Genomic DNA, 19,664 nt, shown 5'->3' with positions numbered 1-19,664 from the left:
CAGACACTCTTATCCAGAGCGACTTACAGTTAGGTAGTCCATACATTTATTTTATTTTTTTCGAACCCACAACCCTGGCGTTGCAAACGCCATGCTCTACCAACTGAGCTACATCCCTGCCGGCCATTCCCTCCCCTACCCTGGACGACGCTGGGCCAATTGTGCGCCGTCCCATGGGTCTCCCGGTCGCGGCCGGCTACGACAGAGCCTGGATTCGAACCAGGATCTCTAGTGGCACTGCGCCACTCGGGAGTCTATGATTGTGTGTAGACTTGATTGTGTGTTTTGGATCATTGTCTTGCTGCATGACCCAGCTGCGCTTCAGCTTCAGCTCACAGACGGATGGTCTGACATTCTCCTGTATAATTCTCTGATACAGAGCAGAATTCATGGTTCCTTCTATTAAGGCAAGTCGTCCAGGTCCTGAGGCAGCAAAGCATCCCCAAACCATCACACCACCACCACCACCATGCTTGACCGTTGGTATGAGGTTCTTACTGTGGAATGCGTGTTTGGTTTTCGCCAGACATAATGGGAACCATGTCGTCCAAAAATGTATACTTTGACTAATCTGTCCATAGAACATTCTACCAAGAGTCTTGATGATCATCCAGGTGCTTTTTGGCTAACTTGAGTGAACTTTTTGGAGAAAGATCCCGGTTACCGGTGTAAATCCCTAGGGCTGTAGCGCTGCCACATTCCACTGCAGATGCGGCAGACTGCTACAGGGGGATTGAGACGCAGCCCAGGCAAAAAAACATATCTCTAGCTTAAACTGATGGATTTTGATGGGGAGTTTTGTTACTATGTTAAATAGATTGAGGCATGGGTCAAATGCCAGGAGAACGCTACCTTCCCGAATGCATAGTGCCAACTGTAAAGTTTGATGGAGGAGGAATAATGGTCTGGGGCTGTTTTTCATGGTTCGGGCTAGGCCCCTTAGTTCCAGTGAAGGGAAATCTTAACGCTACAGCATACAATGACATTCTAGATGATTCTGTGCTTCCAACTTTGTGGCAACAGTTTGGGGAAGGCCCTTTCCTGTTTCAGCATGACAATGCCCCCGTGCACAAAGCGAGGTCCATACAGAAATGGTTTGTCAAGATCGGTGTGGAAGAACTTGACTGGCCTGCACAGAGCCCTGACCTCAACCCCATCAAACACCTTTGGGATGAATTGGAACGCTGACTGCGAGCCAGGTCTAATCGCCCAACATCAGTGCCCGACCTCACTAATGCTCGTGTCTGAATGGAAGCAAGTCCCCACAGCAATGTTCCAACATCTAGTGGAAAGCCTTCCCAGAAGAGTGGAGGCTGTTATAGCAGCAAAGGGGGGACCAACTCCATATTAATGCCCATGATTTTGGAATGAGATGTTTGACCATGTAGTGTACATAAACTCTTTTTTAATATCATAATTTATATAAATAGTGCCCTTTAATTCGTACATACATAAACTGTGTTTTTAACTTCTATAAATACTGCCCTCTGCTTGGTTCGTACATGCCACCAGAGGTCTCTTCACAGTCCCCAAGTCCAGAACAGACTATGGGAGGTGCACAGTACTACATAGAGCCATGACTACATGGAACTCTATTCCACATCAAGTAACTGATGCAAGCAGTAGAATCAGATTTAAAAAACAGATAAAAATACACCTTATGGAACAGTGGGGACTGTGAAGAGACACACACACATGCATACAAACACATGATACCATACGCACTATACACACACGTACACATGGATTCTGTGTTGTAGATATGTGGTAGTAGAGTAGAGGCCTGAGGGCACACACTTAGTGTGTTGTGAAATCTGTTGTGAATGTATTGTAATGTTTTTAAAATGTATAACTGCCTTAATTTTGCCAGACCCCAGGAAGAGTCAGCAGCTAATGGGGATCCATAATAAATACAAATACAAACATAAACTGTGTTTTTAACAAAATAATATATATTTTCCTCCCCAGTTCCTAAGGACTTGTGCTGATGTCTTTAGACTCCTCCCCTTCCTGGTGTTCATCATTGTGCCGTTCATGGAGTTCCTGCTTCCTGTGGCGCTGAAGCTCTTCCCCAACATGCTGCCCTCAACCTTTGAGACGCAGTCCAAGAAGGTAGGACCACCTCCTTAACCCTAATCTTAAAGGAATGGTCTGGATTTTTTTTTTACCCCAATGGTTGTTCAGATTCACGATAGGAACATGTAGGAAACAGCTTCCTAGTTAAACAGCCATGAGACTGTAGTTCTGTGGGCGTTCCTCGTTAAACAGCCATGAGACTGTAGTTCTGTGGGCGTTCCTCGTTAAACAGCCATGAGACTGTAGTTCTGTGGGCGTTCCTAGTTAAACAGCCATGAGACTGTAGTTCTGTGGGCGTTCCTAGTTAAACAGCCATGAGACTGTAGTTCTGTGGGCGTTCCTAGTTAAAAAGCCATGAGACTGTAGTTCTGTGGGCGTTTCTAGTTAAACAGCCATGAGACTGTAGTTCTGTGGGCGTTCCTAGTTAAACAGCCATGAGACTGTAGTTCTGTGGGCGTTCCTAGTTAAACAGCCATGAGACTGTAGTTCTGTGGGCGTTTCTAGTTAAACAGCCATGGGACTGTAGTTCTGTGGGCGTTCCTAGTTAAACAGCCATGAGACTGTAGTTCTGTGGGCGTTCCTAGTTAAACAGCCATGAGACTGTAGTTCTGTGGGCGTTCCTAGTTAAACAGCCATGAGACTGTAGTTCTGTGGGCGTTCCTAGTTAAACAGCCATGAGACTGTAGTTCTGTGGGCGTTCCTAGTTAAACAGCCATGAGACTGTAGTTCTGTGGGCGTTCCTAGTTAAACAGCCATGAGACTGTAGTTCTGTGGGCGTTCCTAGTTAAACAGCCATGAGACTGTAGTTCTGTGGGCGTTCCTAGTTAAACAGCCATGAGACTGTAGTTCTGTGGGCGTTCCTAGTTAAACAGCCATGAGACTGTAGTTCTGTGGGCGTTCCTAGTTAAACAGCCATGAGACTGTAGTTCTGTGGGCGTTCCTAGTTAAACAGCCATGAGACTGTAGTTCTGTGGGCGTTCCTAGTTAAACAGCCATGAGACTGTAGTTCTGTGGGCGTTCCTAGTTAAACAGCCATGAGACTGTAGTTCTGTGGGCGTTCCTAGTTAAACAGCCATGAGACTGTAGTTCTGTGGGCGTTCCTAGTTAAACAGCCATGAGACTGTAGTTCTGTGGGCGTTCCTAGTTAAACAGCCATGAGACTGTAGTTCTGTGGGCGTTCCTAGTTAAACAGCCATGAGACTGTAGTTCTGTGGGCGTTCCTAGTTAAACAGCCATGAGACTGTAGTTCTGTGGGCGTTCCTAGTTAAACAGCCATGAGACTGTAGTTCTGTGGGCGTTCCTAGTTAAACAGCCATGAGACTGTAGTTCTGTGGGCGTTCCTAGTTAAACAGCCATGAGACTGTAGTTCTGTGGGCGTTCCTAGTTAAACAGCCATGAGACTGTAGTTCTGTGGGCGTTCCTAGTTAAACAGCCATGAGACTGTAGTTCTGTGGGCGTTCCTAGTTAAACAGCCATGAGACTGTAGTTCTGTGGGCGTTCCTAGTTAAACAGCCATGAGACTGTAGTTCTGTGGGCGTTCCTAGTTAAACAGCCATGAGACTGTAGTTCTGTGGGCGTTCCTAGTTAAACAGCCATGAGACTGTAGTTCTGTGGGCGTTCCTAGTTAAACAGCCATGAGACTGTAGTTCTGTGGGCGTTCCTAGTTAAACAGCCATGAGACTGTAGTTCTGTGGGCGTTCCTAGTTAAACAGCCATGAGACTGTAGTTCTGTGGGCGTTCCTAGTTAAACAGCCATGAGACTGTAGTTCTGTGGGCGTTCCTAGTTAAACAGCCATGAGACTGTAGTTCTGTGGGCGTTCCTAGTTAAACAGCCATGAGACTGTAGTTCTGTGGGCGTTCCTAGTTAAACAGCCATGGGACTGTAGTTCTGTGGGCGTTCCTAGTTAAACAGCCATGAGACTGTAGTTCTGTGGGCGTTCCTAGTTAAACAGCCATGAGACTGTAGTTCTGTGGGCGTTCCTAGTTAAACAGCCATGAGACTGTAGTTCTGTGGGCGTTCCTAGTTAAACAGCCATGAGACTGTAGTTCTGTGGGCGTTCCTAGTTAAACAGCCATGAGACTGTAGTTCTGTGGGCGTTCCTAGTTAAACAGCCATGAGACTGTAGTTCTGTGGGCGTTCCTAGTTAAACAGCCATGAGACTGTAGTTCTGTGGGCGTTCCTAGTTAAACAGCCATGAGACTGTAGTTCTGTGGGCGTTCCTAGTTAAACAGCCATGAGACTGTAGTTCTGTGGGCGTTCCTAGTTAAACAGCCATGAGACTGTAGTTCTGTGGGCGTTCCTAGTTAAACAGCCATGAGACTGTAGTTCTGTGGGCGTTCCTAGTTAAACAGCCATGAGACTGTAGTTCTGTGGGCGTTCCTAGTTAAACAGCCATGAGACTGTAGTTCTGTGGGCGTTCCTAGTTAAACAGCCATGAGACTGTAGTTCTGTGGGCGTTCCTAGTTAAACAGCCATGAGACTGTAGTTCTGTGGGCGTTCCTAGTTAAACAGCCATGAGACTGTAGTTCTGTGGGCGTTCCTAGTTAAACAGCCATGAGACTGTAGTTCTGTGGGCGTTCCTAGTTAAACAGCCATGAGACTGTAGTTCTGTGGGCGTTCCTAGTTAAACAGCCATGAGACTGTAGTTCTGTGGGCGTTCCTAGTTAAACAGCCATGAGACTGTAGTTCTGTGGGCGTTCCTAGTTAAACAGCCATGAGACTGTAGTTCTGTGGGCGTTCCTAGTTAAACAGCCATGAGACTGTAGTTCTGTGGGCGTTCCTAGTTAAACAGCCATGAGACTGTAGTTCTGTGGGCGTTCCTAGTTAAACAGCCATGAGACTGTAGTTCTGTGGGCGTTCCTAGTTAAACAGCCATGAGACTGTAGTTCTGTGGGCGTTCCTAGTTAAACAGCCATGAGACTGTAGTTCTGTGGGCGTTCCTAGTTAAACAGCCATGAGACTGTAGTTCTGTGGGCGTTCCTAGTTAAACAGCCATGAGACTGTAGTTCTGTGGGCGTTCCTAGTTAAACAGCCATGAGACTGTAGTTCTGTGGGCGTTCCTAGTTAAACAGCCATGAGACTGTAGTTCTGTGGGCGTTCCTAGTTAAACAGCCATGAGACTGTAGTTCTGTGGGCGTTCCTAGTTAAACAGCCATGAGACTGTAGTTCTGTGGGCGTTCCTAGTTAAACAGCCATGAGACTGTAGTTCTGTGGGCGTTCCTAGTTAAACAGCCATGAGACTGTAGTTCTGTACCAGTCGGAGAGCTTCTCTCCTTTCTACTGTCAGAGAATCTGTTGTGTGTAGAACGGCTGCTGCAAGCGATGACCCCCCTGACCCCATGACCCCCCCTGACCCCATGACCCCCCTGCAGAGTTGGACGATTATAACTTTTAACAAGTGTTGAATGATCAGAATCACCTTTATTCGCCAAGTACATTTACGGAACACTGACATGCAGTGCTTACAGAAAGGATTCACACCCCTTGACTTTTTTCACCTTTTGTTACAGCCTGAATTAAAAATGGATTAAATTGAGATTTTCTGTCTCTGGCCTACACATAATACCCCATAATGCCAAAGTGGAATTATGTTTTTAGAAATGTTTACAAATTAATTAAAAATGAAAAGATGAAATGTCTTGCGTCAAGTATTCAACCCCTTTGTTATGGCAAGCCTAAATAAGTTCAGGAGGAAAAATGTGCTTAACAAGTCACGGAATAAGTTGCATGGACTCTGTGTGCAATAATAGTGTTTAACATGATTTTGAAATGACTACCTCATCTCTGTACCCCACACAAACAATTATCTGTAAGGTCCCTCATTCGAGCAGTGGATTTCAAACACTAATTCAACCAAAAAGACCAGGGAGGTTTTCCAATGCCTCGCAAAGAAGGGCACCTATTGGTAGATATGTAAAAATTTTAAAAGCAGACATTGAATATCCCTTTGAGCATGGTTAAGTTATTAATTACACTTTGAATAGTGTGTCAATACACCCAGTCACTACAAAGATACAGGCGTCTTTCCTAACTCAGTTGTCAGAGAGGAAGGAAACCATTTCACCATGTGGCCAATAGTGATTTTAAAACAGTTACAGAGTTGAATGGCTGTGATAGGAGAAAACTGAGGATGGATCAACAACATTGTAGTTACTCCACAATACTAACCTAATTGACAGAGTGAAAGAAGGAAGCCTGTACATAATTTAAATATTCCAAAACGTATCCTTTTTGCAATAAGGCACTAAAGTAAAACTGCAAAAATGTGGCAAAGAAATTAACTTTATGTACGGAGTACAAAGCTTTATGTTTGGGGCAAATCCAGCACATCACTGAGTACCACTCTTCATATTTTCATTTTTCTACTTGTGTGTATGTACTGACATGTATGTTTAACTGATAGATGCACACACATACTACATGTTCATGTTTTTAAATGTAAATTGTAAAGTATTTTGTCTGTAATGTATTTTTTTGTTATGTGTCAGACCCCAGTAAGACTAGCTGTCGGATAATGAGGATCCTAATAAATCACATCAAGCCTGGTGGCGGCTACACCATGTCATTGTCGTAGTGGGTGCATCATTATTACTAACTGGATGAAGTAATTTCCTAAATGTGTCCGGTGCAGCGTCTGGTTGCTCCTCATTGCTCACCACAGACCAACAAATTGCTTGAATGGCCCCAACAACACAAGCAGGAGGCGTGGCCTAGCTTCTCCCCAAGTAGAACAAACTCAAAACGAAATCTGTAAGCTACCTCGAGGGTATGTGAGAAAGACGAAAACGTTATTAGACATTCATGGGCAATCATTACTGTGTACCTACTGTAGCAGCATGAATATCTCACAAACCTACGCTAGCTAGCTAGCTAGCTCCAACACACATAATAATGAGCTGCACTGAGGCCAGCTAGCTAGCTCCAACACACATAATAATGAGCTGCACTGAGGCCAGCTAGCTAGCTCCAACACACATAATAATGAGCTGCACTGAGGCTAGCTAGCTAGCTCCAACACACATAATAATGAGATGCACTGAGGCTAGCTAGCTAGCTCCAACACACATAATAATGAGATGCACTGAGGCCAGCTAGCTAGCTCCAACACACAGGTATCATTAACCTGAAATGAGTTATCAAGCCATTTCTTTACTCTCTGCCATAATCATTAAAACATTCCTCCAATTTTGCTCATAATGAGATGCACTGATGCTAGCTAGCTATAACATTAGGCTACAGTACATTTTGGGTATAGCAAACATAGCTAGCTAGCTTGGCTTGTAGTGGTACTAGCAAGCCCCATTATGGCCGAATCGATCACAAAATTATATACTGTACTGAACAACACTGCTTCGTGTGAAAAGAGAGCTTAGCTATGTTGCTACCGACAGCAAAAATAACTTCCTCGTTTGTCATTTGCCCTCCTGGTCCAGCGGGTCTAGGCTGCTGCCGCAAGTTGATCTTGGATGTTCTGAAGAACCTTCCAGAATCCATATATGTGTTGAAACTTCGATGGTCTGTTACACACACGTTCCATGGGGTCTGCAGTGACCCTCTCTAATTCGTTGCAGCACAGACATTCTTCTGTCAGCATGGCTGGACAGCTCCCACATAGTCTGACCGTTAGTCTGTCCCCATCGCTGCTTGCTCTGGTCTCGCAATTCTTGATCTCGCTGTCTCAACTCCTCTTCAGTGTATTCCGGCTCAAATGAATAGGGCGTATGTTCCTATGTTAGTATGTAAAAGACCATCACAACCTGTTACGTCGTCCAGCTCTTTTTGGAAAGAGGAATCACCAGAAGCAGCCATTGTAATTATTTCGCTAGCCATCTCAGATAGACAGTGCATGGTAACATAGCTCCCTGTGAACCTGGATTAAAAAAGTATTTGATCCCCTGCTGATTTTGTACGTTTTCCCACTGACAAAGAAATGATCAGTCTATAATTTTAATGGTAGGTTTATTTGAACAGTGAGAGACAGAATAACAACAAAAAAATCCAGAAAAACGCATGTCAAAAATGTTATAAATTGATTTGCATTTTAATGAGGGAAATTAGTATTTGATCCCCTATCAATCAGAAAGATTCCTGGCTCCCAGGTGTCTTTTATACAGGTAACGAGCTGAGATTAGGAGCACACTCTTAAAGGGAGTGCTCCTAATCTCAGCTTGTTACCTGTATAAAAGACACCTGTCCACAGAAGCAATCAATCAATCAGATTCCAAACTCTCCACCATGGCCAAGACCAAAGAGCTCTCCAAGGATGTCAGGGACAAGATTGTAGACCTACACAAGGCTGGAATGGGCTACAAGACCATCGCCAAGCAGCTTGGTGAGAAGGTGACAACAGTTAATGCGATTATTCGCAAATGGAAGAAACCCAAAAGAACTGTCAATCTCCCTCGGCCTGGGGCTCCATGCAAGATCTCACCTCGTGGAGTTGCAATGATCATGAGAACGGTGAGGAATCAGCCCAGAACTACACGGGAGGATCTTGTCAATGATCTCAAGGCAGCTAGGACCATAGTCACCAAGAAAACACACTACGCCGTGAAGGACTGAAATCCTGCAACGCCCGCAAGGTCCCCCTGCTCAAGAAAGCACATATACAGGGCCGTCTGAAGTTTGCCAATGAACATCTGAATGATTCAGAGGAGAACTGGATGAAAGTGAGTCAGATGAGACCAAAATGGAGCTCTTTGGCATCAACTCAACTCGCCGTGTTTGGAGGAGGAGGAATGCTGCCTATGACCCCAAGAACACCATCCCCTCCGTCAAACATGGAGGTGGTAACATTATGCTTTGGGGGTGTTTTTCTGCTAAGGGGACAGGACAACTTCACCGCATCAAAGGGACGATGGACGGGGCCATGTACCGTCAAATCTTGGGTGAGAACCTCCTTCCCTCAGCCAGGGCATTGAAAATGGGTCGTGGATGGGTATTCCAGCATGACAATGACCCAAAACACACGGCCAAGGCAACAAAGGCGTGGCTCAAGAAGAAGCACATTAAGTTCCTGCAGTGGCCTAGCCAGTCTCCAGACCTTAATCCCATAGACAATCTGTGGAGGGAGCTGAAGGTTCGAGTTGCCAAACGTCAGCCTCGATACCTTAATGACTTGGAGAAGATCTGCAAAGAGGAGTGGAACAAAATCCCTCCTGAGATGTATGCAAACCTGGTGGCCAACTACAAGAAACGTCTGACCTCTGTGATTGCCAACAAGGGTTTTGCCACCAAGTACTAAGTCATGTTTTGCAGAGGGGTCAAATACTTATTTCCCTCATTAAAATGCTAATCAATTTATAACATTTTTTACATGCATTTTTCTGGATTTTTTTGTTGTTATTCTGTCTCTCACTGTTCAAATAAACCTACCATTAAAATTATAGACTGATCATTTCTTTGTCAGTGGGCAATCGTACAAAATCAGCAGGGGATCAAACCCTTTTTTCCCTCACTGTATTATCACCCCTGTTTTGAGACGGAAGTAGGGCTCCCGTCAGGCTGTAGTCTTTATATCCTGCAATGTCCTGGCAGATGGGAACAACGTCCTGTATTGAACAAGGATAACCATATCTACTCGCTTGCTAGAGTGATCGTGCAATCGGCCAAACACAAAGGCCACAATAATTGCTACGAAACATGACTCCATACATTTTTTGATCAGACAGCATCTCAATCAAACACATTTTTTATTTAACCTTTATTTAACTAGGCAAGTCAGTTAAGAACAAATTCTTATTTACAATGACGGCCTACACCAGCCAAATCCGGACGATGCTGGGCCAATTGTGCGCCGCCCTATGAGACTCCCAATCACGGCCGGTTGTGATGCAGCCTGGAATCGAACCAGTCTGTAGTGACGCCTCAAGCACTGAGATGCAGTGCCTTAGACCGCTGCGCCACTCGGGAGCCCTATGACGTCATTGGTTGAAATCTCCTGCCGCAAAAATTCTTGCATAATTATGTCTGAAACACATCTCATCACTCATAATGATGTAGGGAGACTGGAAAAACACTCAAAATAGTTTATAGCGGAGAAGTTTCCCTGTAATCCCATCCCACCTATAATCCCAGCCACAGCCTTCCTTAGACCCCTCACTTCCCCTATAATCCCAGCCACAGCCTTCCTTAGACCCCTCACTTCCCCTATAATCCCAGCCGCACCTCTGATCTCCCCTTTAATCTAGCCCTGCCCCTGACCTTAGCCCTACCTAATCTAGTGTGTGTGTGTGTGTGTGTGTGTGTGTGTCCCAGGAGGAGAGGCTGAAGACGGAGCTGCGTGTGAAGCTGGAGATGGCTAAATTCCTCCAGGACACTGTGGAGGAGATTGCTCTGAGGAACAAGGCTGCCAAGGGAAACGTCACTGAGGAGTTCTCTACCTTCTTCCAGAAGGTACCATCCATCCATCCATCTATCGCTACAGTCAAAACTCCTGTGTTCCTCTGTCTCTGCCCTTGTCCCCCTGTCTCTGTCCCCGTGTCTCTGACCCCTGTGTCTCTGTCCCTGTCTCCATAAAATCTCTGTTCCCCTGTGTCTCTGGGTCTCTGTTCCCCTGGGTCTCTGTTCCCCTGGGTCTCTGTTCCCCTGGGTCTCTGTTCCCCTGGGTCTCTGTTCCCCTGGGTCTCTGTTCCCCTGGGTCTCTGTTCCCCTGGGTCTCTGTGTCTCTGTCCCCCTGGGTCTCTGTCCCCCTGGGTCTCTGTCCCCCTGGGTCTCTGTTCCCCTGGGTCTCTGTTCCCCTGGGTCTCTGTTCCCCTGTCCCCCTGGGTCTCTGTCCCCCTGTCCCCCTATGTCTCTGCCCGTGTCTCTGTCCCCCTGGGTCTCTGTCCCCCTATGTCTCTGCCCGTGTCTCTGTCCCTCTGTATCTGTCTCTCTGTCCCCCTGGGTCTCTGTCCCCCTGGGTCTCTGTCCCCCTGGGTCTCTGTCCCCCTATGTCTCTGCCCGTGTCTCTGTCCCCCTGTATCTGTCACTCTGTCCCCCTGGGTCTCTGGCCCCCTGGGTCTCTGTCCCTGTCCCATGTGTCTGTTCCTGTCCCCCTGTCTCTTTCCCTGTCCCCCTGTATCTGTACCCCTGTGTCTGTCCCCCTGTCTCTGGCCCCCTGTCTCTGGCCCTGTCCCTGTCTCTGCCCCCTATGTCTCTGCCCCCCCTGGGTCTCTTTCCCTGTCCCCCGTGTCTCTTTCCCTGTCCCCCTATTTCTCCCTAACCATCTCTGCCTCGTCCCCCTGTGTCTCTGTCTCTCCCCCTGTAGATCCGTGATTCTGGGGAGCGTCCCAGTAATGAGCAGATAATCAGGTTCTCTAAGCTGTTTGAGGATGAGTTGACTCTGGACAACCTGACTCGTCCTCAGCTGGTTGCTCTGTGTCGTCTGTTAGAGCTGCAGTCTATAGGAACCAACAACTTCCTTCGCTTCCAACTCATCATGAAGCTACGAGCCATCCGTGCTGACGACAAGGTCTGTAACCCCTGACCTCTACCCCCTGACCTCTACCCCCTGACCTCTACCCCCTGACCTCTACCGCCTGGCCTCTACCCCCTGACCTCTACCCCCTGGCCTCTACCCCCTGGCCTCTACCCCCTGACCTCTACCCCCTGACCTCTACCCCCTGACCTCTACCCCCTGACCTCTACCCCCTGGCCTCTACCCCCTGACCTCTACCCCCTGACCTCTACCCCCTGACGTCTACCCCCTGACGTCTAACCCCTGACCTCTAACCCCTGACCTCTACCCCCTGACATCTAACCCCTGACCTGTAACCCCTGACCTCTAACCCCTGACCTCTAACCCCTGACCTCTACCCCCTGACCTCTAACCCCTGACCTCTACCCCCTGACCTCTAACCCCTGACCTCTAACCCCTGACCTCTACCCCCTGACCTCTACCCCCTGACTTACGACAAGGTCTGTAACCCCTGACCTGTAACCCCTGACCTGTAACCCCTGACCTCTACCCCCTGACCTCTACCCCCTGACCTGTAACCCCTGACCTGTAACCCCTGACCTGTAACCCCTGACCTCTAACCCCTGACCTCTAACCCCTGACCTCTAACCCCTGACCTCTACCCCCTGACCTCTACCCCCTGACCTCTACCCCCTGACCTCTACCCCCTGACCTCTACCCCCTGACCTCTACCCCCTGACCTCTACCCCCTGACGTCTAACCCCTGACCTCTAACCCCTGACCTCTACCCCCTGACCTCTAACCCCTGACTTACGACAAGGTCTCTAACCCCTGACCTCTAACCCCTGACCTCTACCCCCTGACCTCTACCCCCTGACCTCTACCCCCTGACCTCTACCCCCTGACCTCTACCCCCTGACCTCTACCCCCTGACTTACGACAAGGTCTGTAACGTCTGACCCCTGACTTCTAGCTACGAGCCATCTGTGCTGACGGACACCCTGACCCCTAAACCTAATCACTCACTTAGTTTGGTGATGGAGGCTGAATGAAGAACAGAAATCATCTGTAACCAGTGTTGACTAAATATGACTGAATACTGTTGTCTGTCTGTCACCACTACAGTTGATAGCGGAAGAGGGGGTGGACTCTCTGAGTGTGAATGAGCTCCAGGCAGCCTGTCGAGTCCGAGGGATGAGAGCTCTGGGAGTCACAGAGGAGAGACTGAGAGAACAGCTCCAGCAGGTAATAAATTACATTATTATATATCTGTGAACATATCAGTGTCCTAATGGAGGAGAGACAGTAAACTTACTAAACCTCGGTCCTAAAAACTGTTTTAAGAGACATCTTTACTAATGTATTGAGATGATCTCTTGGTAAGTGTGTTGTATTGAGTTGGTAAGTAGTAAAGTATTTGTTGTTCTTCTCCAGTGGTTGGAGCTGCACCTGAACCAGCACATCCCCACCTCCCTCCTCCTCCTCTCCAGGGCCATGTTCCTCCCTGATACTCTCTCCCCTGCAGACCAGCTCAAGACCACCCTGCAGAATCTGCCTGACATAGTGGTACGTATGATTTATACTTCCACCTGTGAAAATAGTGGTACAACGATTATTTTATAGGGTTGTTATACTCACAGATATCCTAACATGGGATCAAAACGTGTAGCGCTCTTCATTTCTAGAGAGAAAAAAAAAAAACGTTTTAATGTTGCCCACACAGCCTTCTGTTGTCACCCGGAGCATCATTAGTTTTCTTCACATATGTTCTCCAGGGATAGGGTTAGGGCTCTGTCTCCAGGCCAGGGTTAGGGTTAGGGTTAGGGTTAGGGTTAGGGTTAGGGCTCTGTCTCCAGGCCAGGGTTAGGGTTAGGGTTAGGGTTAGGGCTCTGTCTCCAGGCCAGGGTTAGGGTTAGGGTTAGGGTTAGGGTTAGAGCTCTGTCTCCAGGCCAGGGTTAGGGTTAGAGCTCTGTCTCCAGGCCAGGGAGGCCCAGGGTTAGGGTTCAGGGTTAGGGTATGGGGGTTAGAGCTCTGTCTCCAGGCCAAGGAGGCCCAGGGTTAGGGTTAGAGCTCTGTCTCCAGGCCAAGGAGGCCCAGGGTTAGGGTTAGAGCTCAGGGTTAGGGTTAGAGTTCAGGGTTAGGGTTAGGGTTAGAGCTCAGGGTTAGGGTTAGGGTTCAGGGTTAGGGTATGGGGGTTAGAGCTCTGTCTCCAGGCCAAGGAGGCCCAGGGTTAGGGTTAGAGCTCTGTCTCCAGGCCAAGGAGGCCCAGGGTTAGGGTTAGAGCTCAGGGTTAGGGTATGACTTGGTGCTGTATCTTGGTCTCTCCAGGCTAAGGAGGCCCAGGTGAAGGGTAAAGGTTAGAGGTCAGGTGTTATCCTGTATAACATGATGTACGTCCCTCCAGGCTAAGGAGGCCCAGGTGAAGGGGAAAGGTTAGAGGTCAGGTGTTATCCTGTATAACGTGATGTACGTCCCTCCAGGCTAAGGAGGCCCAGGTTAAAGTGGCTGAGATGGAGCTGTCCCAGGTTGACAACAAGACCAAGCTGGAAGCCACGCTGCAGGAGGAGGCAGCGATACGTCAGGATAACAAGGATAGAGCGATGGAGAGGCTGGCGGATGCAGCAGAGAGGACAGAACAATCCCTCACGGGTGGGGACATGGCTCAATACTCAGAGACACTACAAGACACAGCTTCAGTCCTAGAGGGCATCAAGGTAACACACATCTCTGTCCCAGAGGGCATCAAGGTAACACACATCTCTGTCCCAGAGGGCATCAAGGTAACACACATCTCTGTCCTAGAGGGCATCAAGGTAACACACATCTCTGTCCTAGAGGGCATCAAGGTAACACACATCTCTGTCCCAGAGGGCATCAAGGTAACACACATCTCTGTCCCAGAGGGCATCAAGGTAACACACATCTCTGTCCTAGAGGGCATCAAGGTAACACACATCTCTGTCCCAGAGGGCATCAAGGTAACACACATCTCTGTCCCAGAGGGCATCAAGGTAACACACATCTCTGTCCTAGAGGGCATCAAGGTAACACACATCTCTGTCCTAGAGGGCATCAAGGTAACACACATCTCTGTCCCAGAGGGCATCAAGGTAACACACATCTCTGTCCTAGAGGGCATCAAGGTAACACACATCTCTGTCCTAGAGGGCATCAAGGTAACACACATCTCTGTCCCAGAGGGCATCAAGGTAACACACATCTCTGTCCCAGAGGGCATCAAGGTAACACACATCTCTGTCCCAGAGGGCATCAAGGTAACACACATCTCTGTCCTAGAGGGCATCAAGGTAGCACACATCTCTGTCCCAGAGGGCATCAAGGTAACACACATCTCTGTCCTAGAGGGCATCAAGGTAACACACATCTCTGTCCCAGAGGGCATCAAGTAAACTCAACATGTAAAGTGTTGGTCCCATGTTTCATGAGCTGAAATTAAAGATCCCAGAAATGTTCTATATGCACAAAAAAGCTTATTTCTCTCCTGTTTCCTGTTAGTGAGCATTTCTCCTTTGCCAAGAGAATCCATCCACCTGACAGGTGTGGATTAAACAGCATGATAATTACACAGGTGCACCTTGTGCTGGGAACAATAAAAGGCCACTCTAAAATGTACGGTTTTGTCACACAACACAATGCTACAGATGTCTCACGTGAGGGAGTGTGAAGTTGGCATGCTGACTGCAGGAATGTCCACCAGAGCTGTTGCCAGAAAATTTAATGAAAATGTCTCTACCATAAGTTGCCTCCAACGTCGTTTTAGAGAATTTGGCAGTACGTCCAACCGGCCTCACAACCGCAGACCACGTGTAACCACGCCAGCCCAGGACCTCCCCAGACCACGTGTATGGCGTTGTGTGTGCAGAGCGGTTTGATGATGTCAACGTTGTGAACAGAGTGCCCCATGGTGGTGGGTGGGGTTATGGTATGGGCCGGCATAAACTACGGACAACGAACACAATTTGCATTTTATTGATGGCAATTTGAACGCACAAGGATACTGTTTTGAGATTTTGAGGTCCATAGTCGTGCCATTCATCTGCTGCCATCACCTCATGTTTCAGCATCATAATGCACGGCCCCATGTCGCAAGGATCTGGACACAATTCCTGGAAGCTGAAAATGTCCCAGTTCTTCCATGGCCTGCATACTCACCAGACGTCACGCTTGGGATGCTCTGGATCGACGTGTACGACAGCGTGTTCCAGTTCCTACCAATATCCAGCAACTTCTCACAGCCATTGAATAGTAGTGGGACACCATTCCACAGGTCACAATCAACAGCCTGATCAACTATGCGAAGGAGAGGTGTCACGCTGCATGAGGCAAATGGTGGTCACACCAGATACTGACGGGTTTTCTGATCCACGCCCCTACCTTTTTTTAAGGTATCTGTGACCAACAGATGCAGATCTGTATTCCCAATCATGTGAAATACATAGATTTGGGCCTAATGAATTTATTTCATTCGACTGATTTCCTTATATGACTGTAACTCAGTAACACCTTTGAAATTGTTGCATGTTGCGTTTATATTTTTGTTCAGTGTACAAATCTTATAGATTGTTTGCAGATAGTCAGATAATGTGATCATCATACATTATCTGAGCTACATTATCAGATCAAGGTCTGTGGACTCATCTGTCTGTTCCATACCCAATGTTTCCAATATTGTCTGACTGTCTGTTCCATACCCAAACTTTGCATTGTTTACTATGTTGCATACCTGTTGCTCATCCACTCTCCATGGTGATCATGCTGTTCATTGACTACAGCTCAGCCTTCAACACCATAGTACCCTCCAAGCTCATCACTTAGTTCAGGTCCCTGGGTCTGAACCCCGCCCTGTGCAACTGGGTCCTGGACTTCCTGACGGGCCGCCCCCAGGTGGTGAAGGTAGGAAACAACATCTCCACTTCGCTGATCCTCAACACTGGGGCCCCACAAGGGTGCGTGCTCAGCCCCCTCCTGTACTCCCTGTTCACCCATGACTGCGTGTCCAAGCACGCCTCCAACTCAATAATCAAGTTTGCAGACGACACAACAGTAGTAGGCTTGATTACCAACAATGACGAGACCGCCTACAGGGAGGAGGTGAGGGCTCTGGGAGTGTGGTGCCAGGAAAATAACCTCTCACTCAAGATCAACAAAACAAAGGAGATGATCGTGGACTTCAGGAGACAGCAGAGGGTGCACCCCCCTATCCACATCGACGGGACCGCAGTGGAGAAGGTGGAAAGCTTCAAGTTCCTCGGCGTACACATCACTGACAAACTGAAATGGTCAAGGCATCACAGGGGGCACACTGCCTGCCCTCCAGGACACCTACAGCACCCGACGTCACAGGAAGGCCAAAAAGATTATCAAGGACATCAATCACCTGAGCCACAGCCTGTTCACCCCGCTATCATCCAGAAGGCGAGGTCAGTACAGGTGCATCAAGCAGGGACCGAGAGCCTGAAAAACAGCTTCTATCTCAAGGCCACCAGACTGTTAAATAGCCATCACTAGCCGGCCTCCACCCAGTACCCTGCCCTGAACTTAGTCACTGTCACTTGCCGGCTACCACCCGGTTACTCAACCCTGCACCTTAGAGGCTGCTGCCCTATATACATAGTAATGGATCACTGGTCACTGTAATAATGTTTCCATCCTGTTTTACCCATCTCATATGTATATACTGTATTGCAGTCCAGTCCATCCTATTTAACTATTGCTGTATCTATTCTATTCTATCCACGTATTCTTCAGAAATACTAAATATTATATCCACATACTGTCCATAATGTCTCTACAGCCCATCACATATCCAGTGCCTTCAGAAAGTATTCATACCCCTTGACTTATTCCACATTTTGTTGTGTTTCAGCCTGAATTCAAAATTGATGAAATATTTTTTTTCTCACCCATCTAATCTACACACAATAATACCCCATAATGACAATGTGAAAACAAACATGTTTTTAGAAATGTTGGCAAATTTATAGAAAATTACAGAAATCTAATTTACATAAGTATTCACACCCCTGAGTCAATACATTGTAGAAGCGCCTTTGTCAGTGCTTACAGCTGGGAGTCTTTCTGGGTCAGTCTCTAAGAGATTTCCACACCTGGACTGTGCAACATTTGCCCATTATTCTTTTCAAAATTCTTCAAAATCTGACAAATTTGGTTGTTGATCATTGCTAGATTTAAGTCAAAACTGTCATTCAGGAACATTCACTGTCTTCTTGGTAAGCAACTCCAGTATAGATTTGGCCTTGTGTTGTAGGTTATTGTCCTGCTGAAAGGTGAATTCATCTCCCAGTGTCTGGTGGACAGCAGACTGAACCAGGGTTTCCTCTAGTCTCCCAGTGTCTGGTGGAAAGCAGACTGTACCAGGGTTTCCTCTAGTCTCCCAGTGTCTGGTGGACAGCAGACTGAACCAGGGTTTCCTCTAGTCTCCCAGTGTCTGGTGGAAAGCAGACTGAACCAGGGTTTCCTCTAGTCTCCCAGTGTCTGGTGGACAGCAGACTGAACCAGGGTTTCCTCTAGTCTCCCAGTGTCTGGTGGAAAGCAGACTGAACCAGGTTTTCCTCTAGTCTCCCAGTGTCTGGTGGAAAGCAGACTGAACCAGGGTTTCCTCTAGTCTCCCAGTGTCTGGTGGAAAGCAGACTGGACCAGGGTTTCCTCTAGTCTCCCAGTGTCTGGTGGACAGCAGACTGAACCAGGTTTTCCTCTAGTCTCCCAGTGTCTGGTGGAAAGCAGACTGAACCAGGGTTTCCTCTAGTCTCCCAGTGTCTGGTGGACAGCAGACTGAACCAGGGTTTCCTCTAGTCTCCCAGTGTCTGGTGGACAGCAGACTGAACCAGGGTTTCCTCTAGTCTCCCAGTGTCTGGTGGACAGCAGACTGGACCAGGGTTTCCTCTAGTCTCCCAGTGTCTGGTGGAAAGCAGACTGAACCAGGGTTTCCTCTAGTCTCCCAGACAGCAGACTGAACCAGGGTTTCCTCTAGTCTCCCAGTGTCTGGTGGACAGCAGACTGGACCAGGGTTTCCTCTAGTCTCCCAGTGTCTGGTGGACAGCAGACTGAACCAGGTTTTCCTCTAGTCTCCCAGTGTCTGGTGGAAAGCAGACTGAACCAGGGTTTCCTCTAGTCTCCCAGTGTCTGGTGGACAGCAGACTGAACCAGGGTTTCCTCTAGTCTCCCAGTGGAGAGTAGACTGAACCAGGGTTTCCTCTAGTCTCCCAGTGTCTGGTGGACAGCAGACTGAACCAGGGTTTCCTCTAGTCTCCCAGTGGAGAGTAGACTGAACCAGGTTTTCCTCTAGTCTCCCAGTGTCTGGTGGACAGCAGACTGGACCAGGGTTTCCTCTAGTCTCCCAGTGTCTGGTGGACAGCAGACTGAACCAGGGTTTCCTCTAGTCTCCCAGTGTCTGGTGGACAGCAGACTGAACCAGGTTTTCCTCTAGGATTTTGCCTGTGCTTAGCTCCATCCCATGTATTCTTTAACATGATGCTGTCACCACTATGCTTGAAAATATGGAGAGTGGTATTCAGTAATGTGTTGTATTGGATTTGCCCTAAACATAACACTTTGAATTCAGGACAAAAAGTGAATTGCTTTGGCAAATTTTTTGCAGTATCACTTTAGTGCCTTGTTGCAAACAGGATGCTTGATTTGGAATATTTAAATTATGTACAGGCTTCCTTCTTTTCACTCTGTCATTTAGGTTAGTATTGTGGAGTAACTACAATGTTGTTGATCCATCCTCAGTTTTCTCCTATCACAGCCATTCAACTCTGTAACTGTTTTAAAGTCACCATTGGCCTCATGGTGAAATTCCTTAGAGGTTTCCTTCCTCTCCGTCAACTGAGTTAGGAAGGATGTCTGTATCTTTGTAGTGACTGGGTGTATTGATACACCATCCAAAGTGTTATTAATAACTTCACCATGCTCAAAGGGATATTCAATGTCTGCTTTTTTGTGATACAGCCTGGAATCGAACCAGGGGGTCTGTGCAATAATAGTGTTGAACATGAATTTTGAATGACTACCTCATTTCTGTACCCGACACATACAATTGTCTGTAAGATCCCTCAGGCTCCCGAGTGGCGCAGCGGTTTAAGGCACTACATCTCAGTGCTTGAGGCGTCACTACAGACCGAGTGGAGCAGCGGTCTAAGGCACTGC

The 19,664-nt window shown here is 47.7% G+C and overlaps 1 protein-coding gene across 3 annotated transcripts in view; it reads left to right on the top strand.

Moving 5' to 3' along the window:
- LOC311102897 (mitochondrial proton/calcium exchanger protein-like) overlaps positions 1-19,664 on the top strand; it is an 80,748-nt gene that overhangs the window by 47,996 nt on the left and 13,088 nt on the right. For all 3 annotated transcript variants that reach the window (XM_084144366.1, XM_084144368.1, XM_084144367.1), the window contains exons 4-9: positions 1,969-2,112; positions 10,334-10,471; positions 11,325-11,528; positions 12,600-12,719; positions 12,909-13,040; positions 13,955-14,188. In XM_084144366.1, coding sequence (XP_084000492.1) covers positions 1,969-2,112; positions 10,334-10,471; positions 11,325-11,528; positions 12,600-12,719; positions 12,909-13,040; positions 13,955-14,188 — 972 coding nt within the window. The remainder of the gene's footprint in view (positions 1-1,968; positions 2,113-10,333; positions 10,472-11,324; positions 11,529-12,599; positions 12,720-12,908; positions 13,041-13,954; positions 14,189-19,664) is intronic.

The sequence above is a fragment of the Coregonus lavaretus genome (assembly GCF_964263955.1).
Source record: "Coregonus lavaretus genome assembly, chromosome: 27".
Classification (NCBI taxonomy): domain Eukaryota; kingdom Metazoa; phylum Chordata; class Actinopteri; order Salmoniformes; family Salmonidae; genus Coregonus; species Coregonus lavaretus.
Note: the sequence above shows the minus strand (reverse complement) of the source record. Positions and strands in the feature narration are given on the sequence as shown.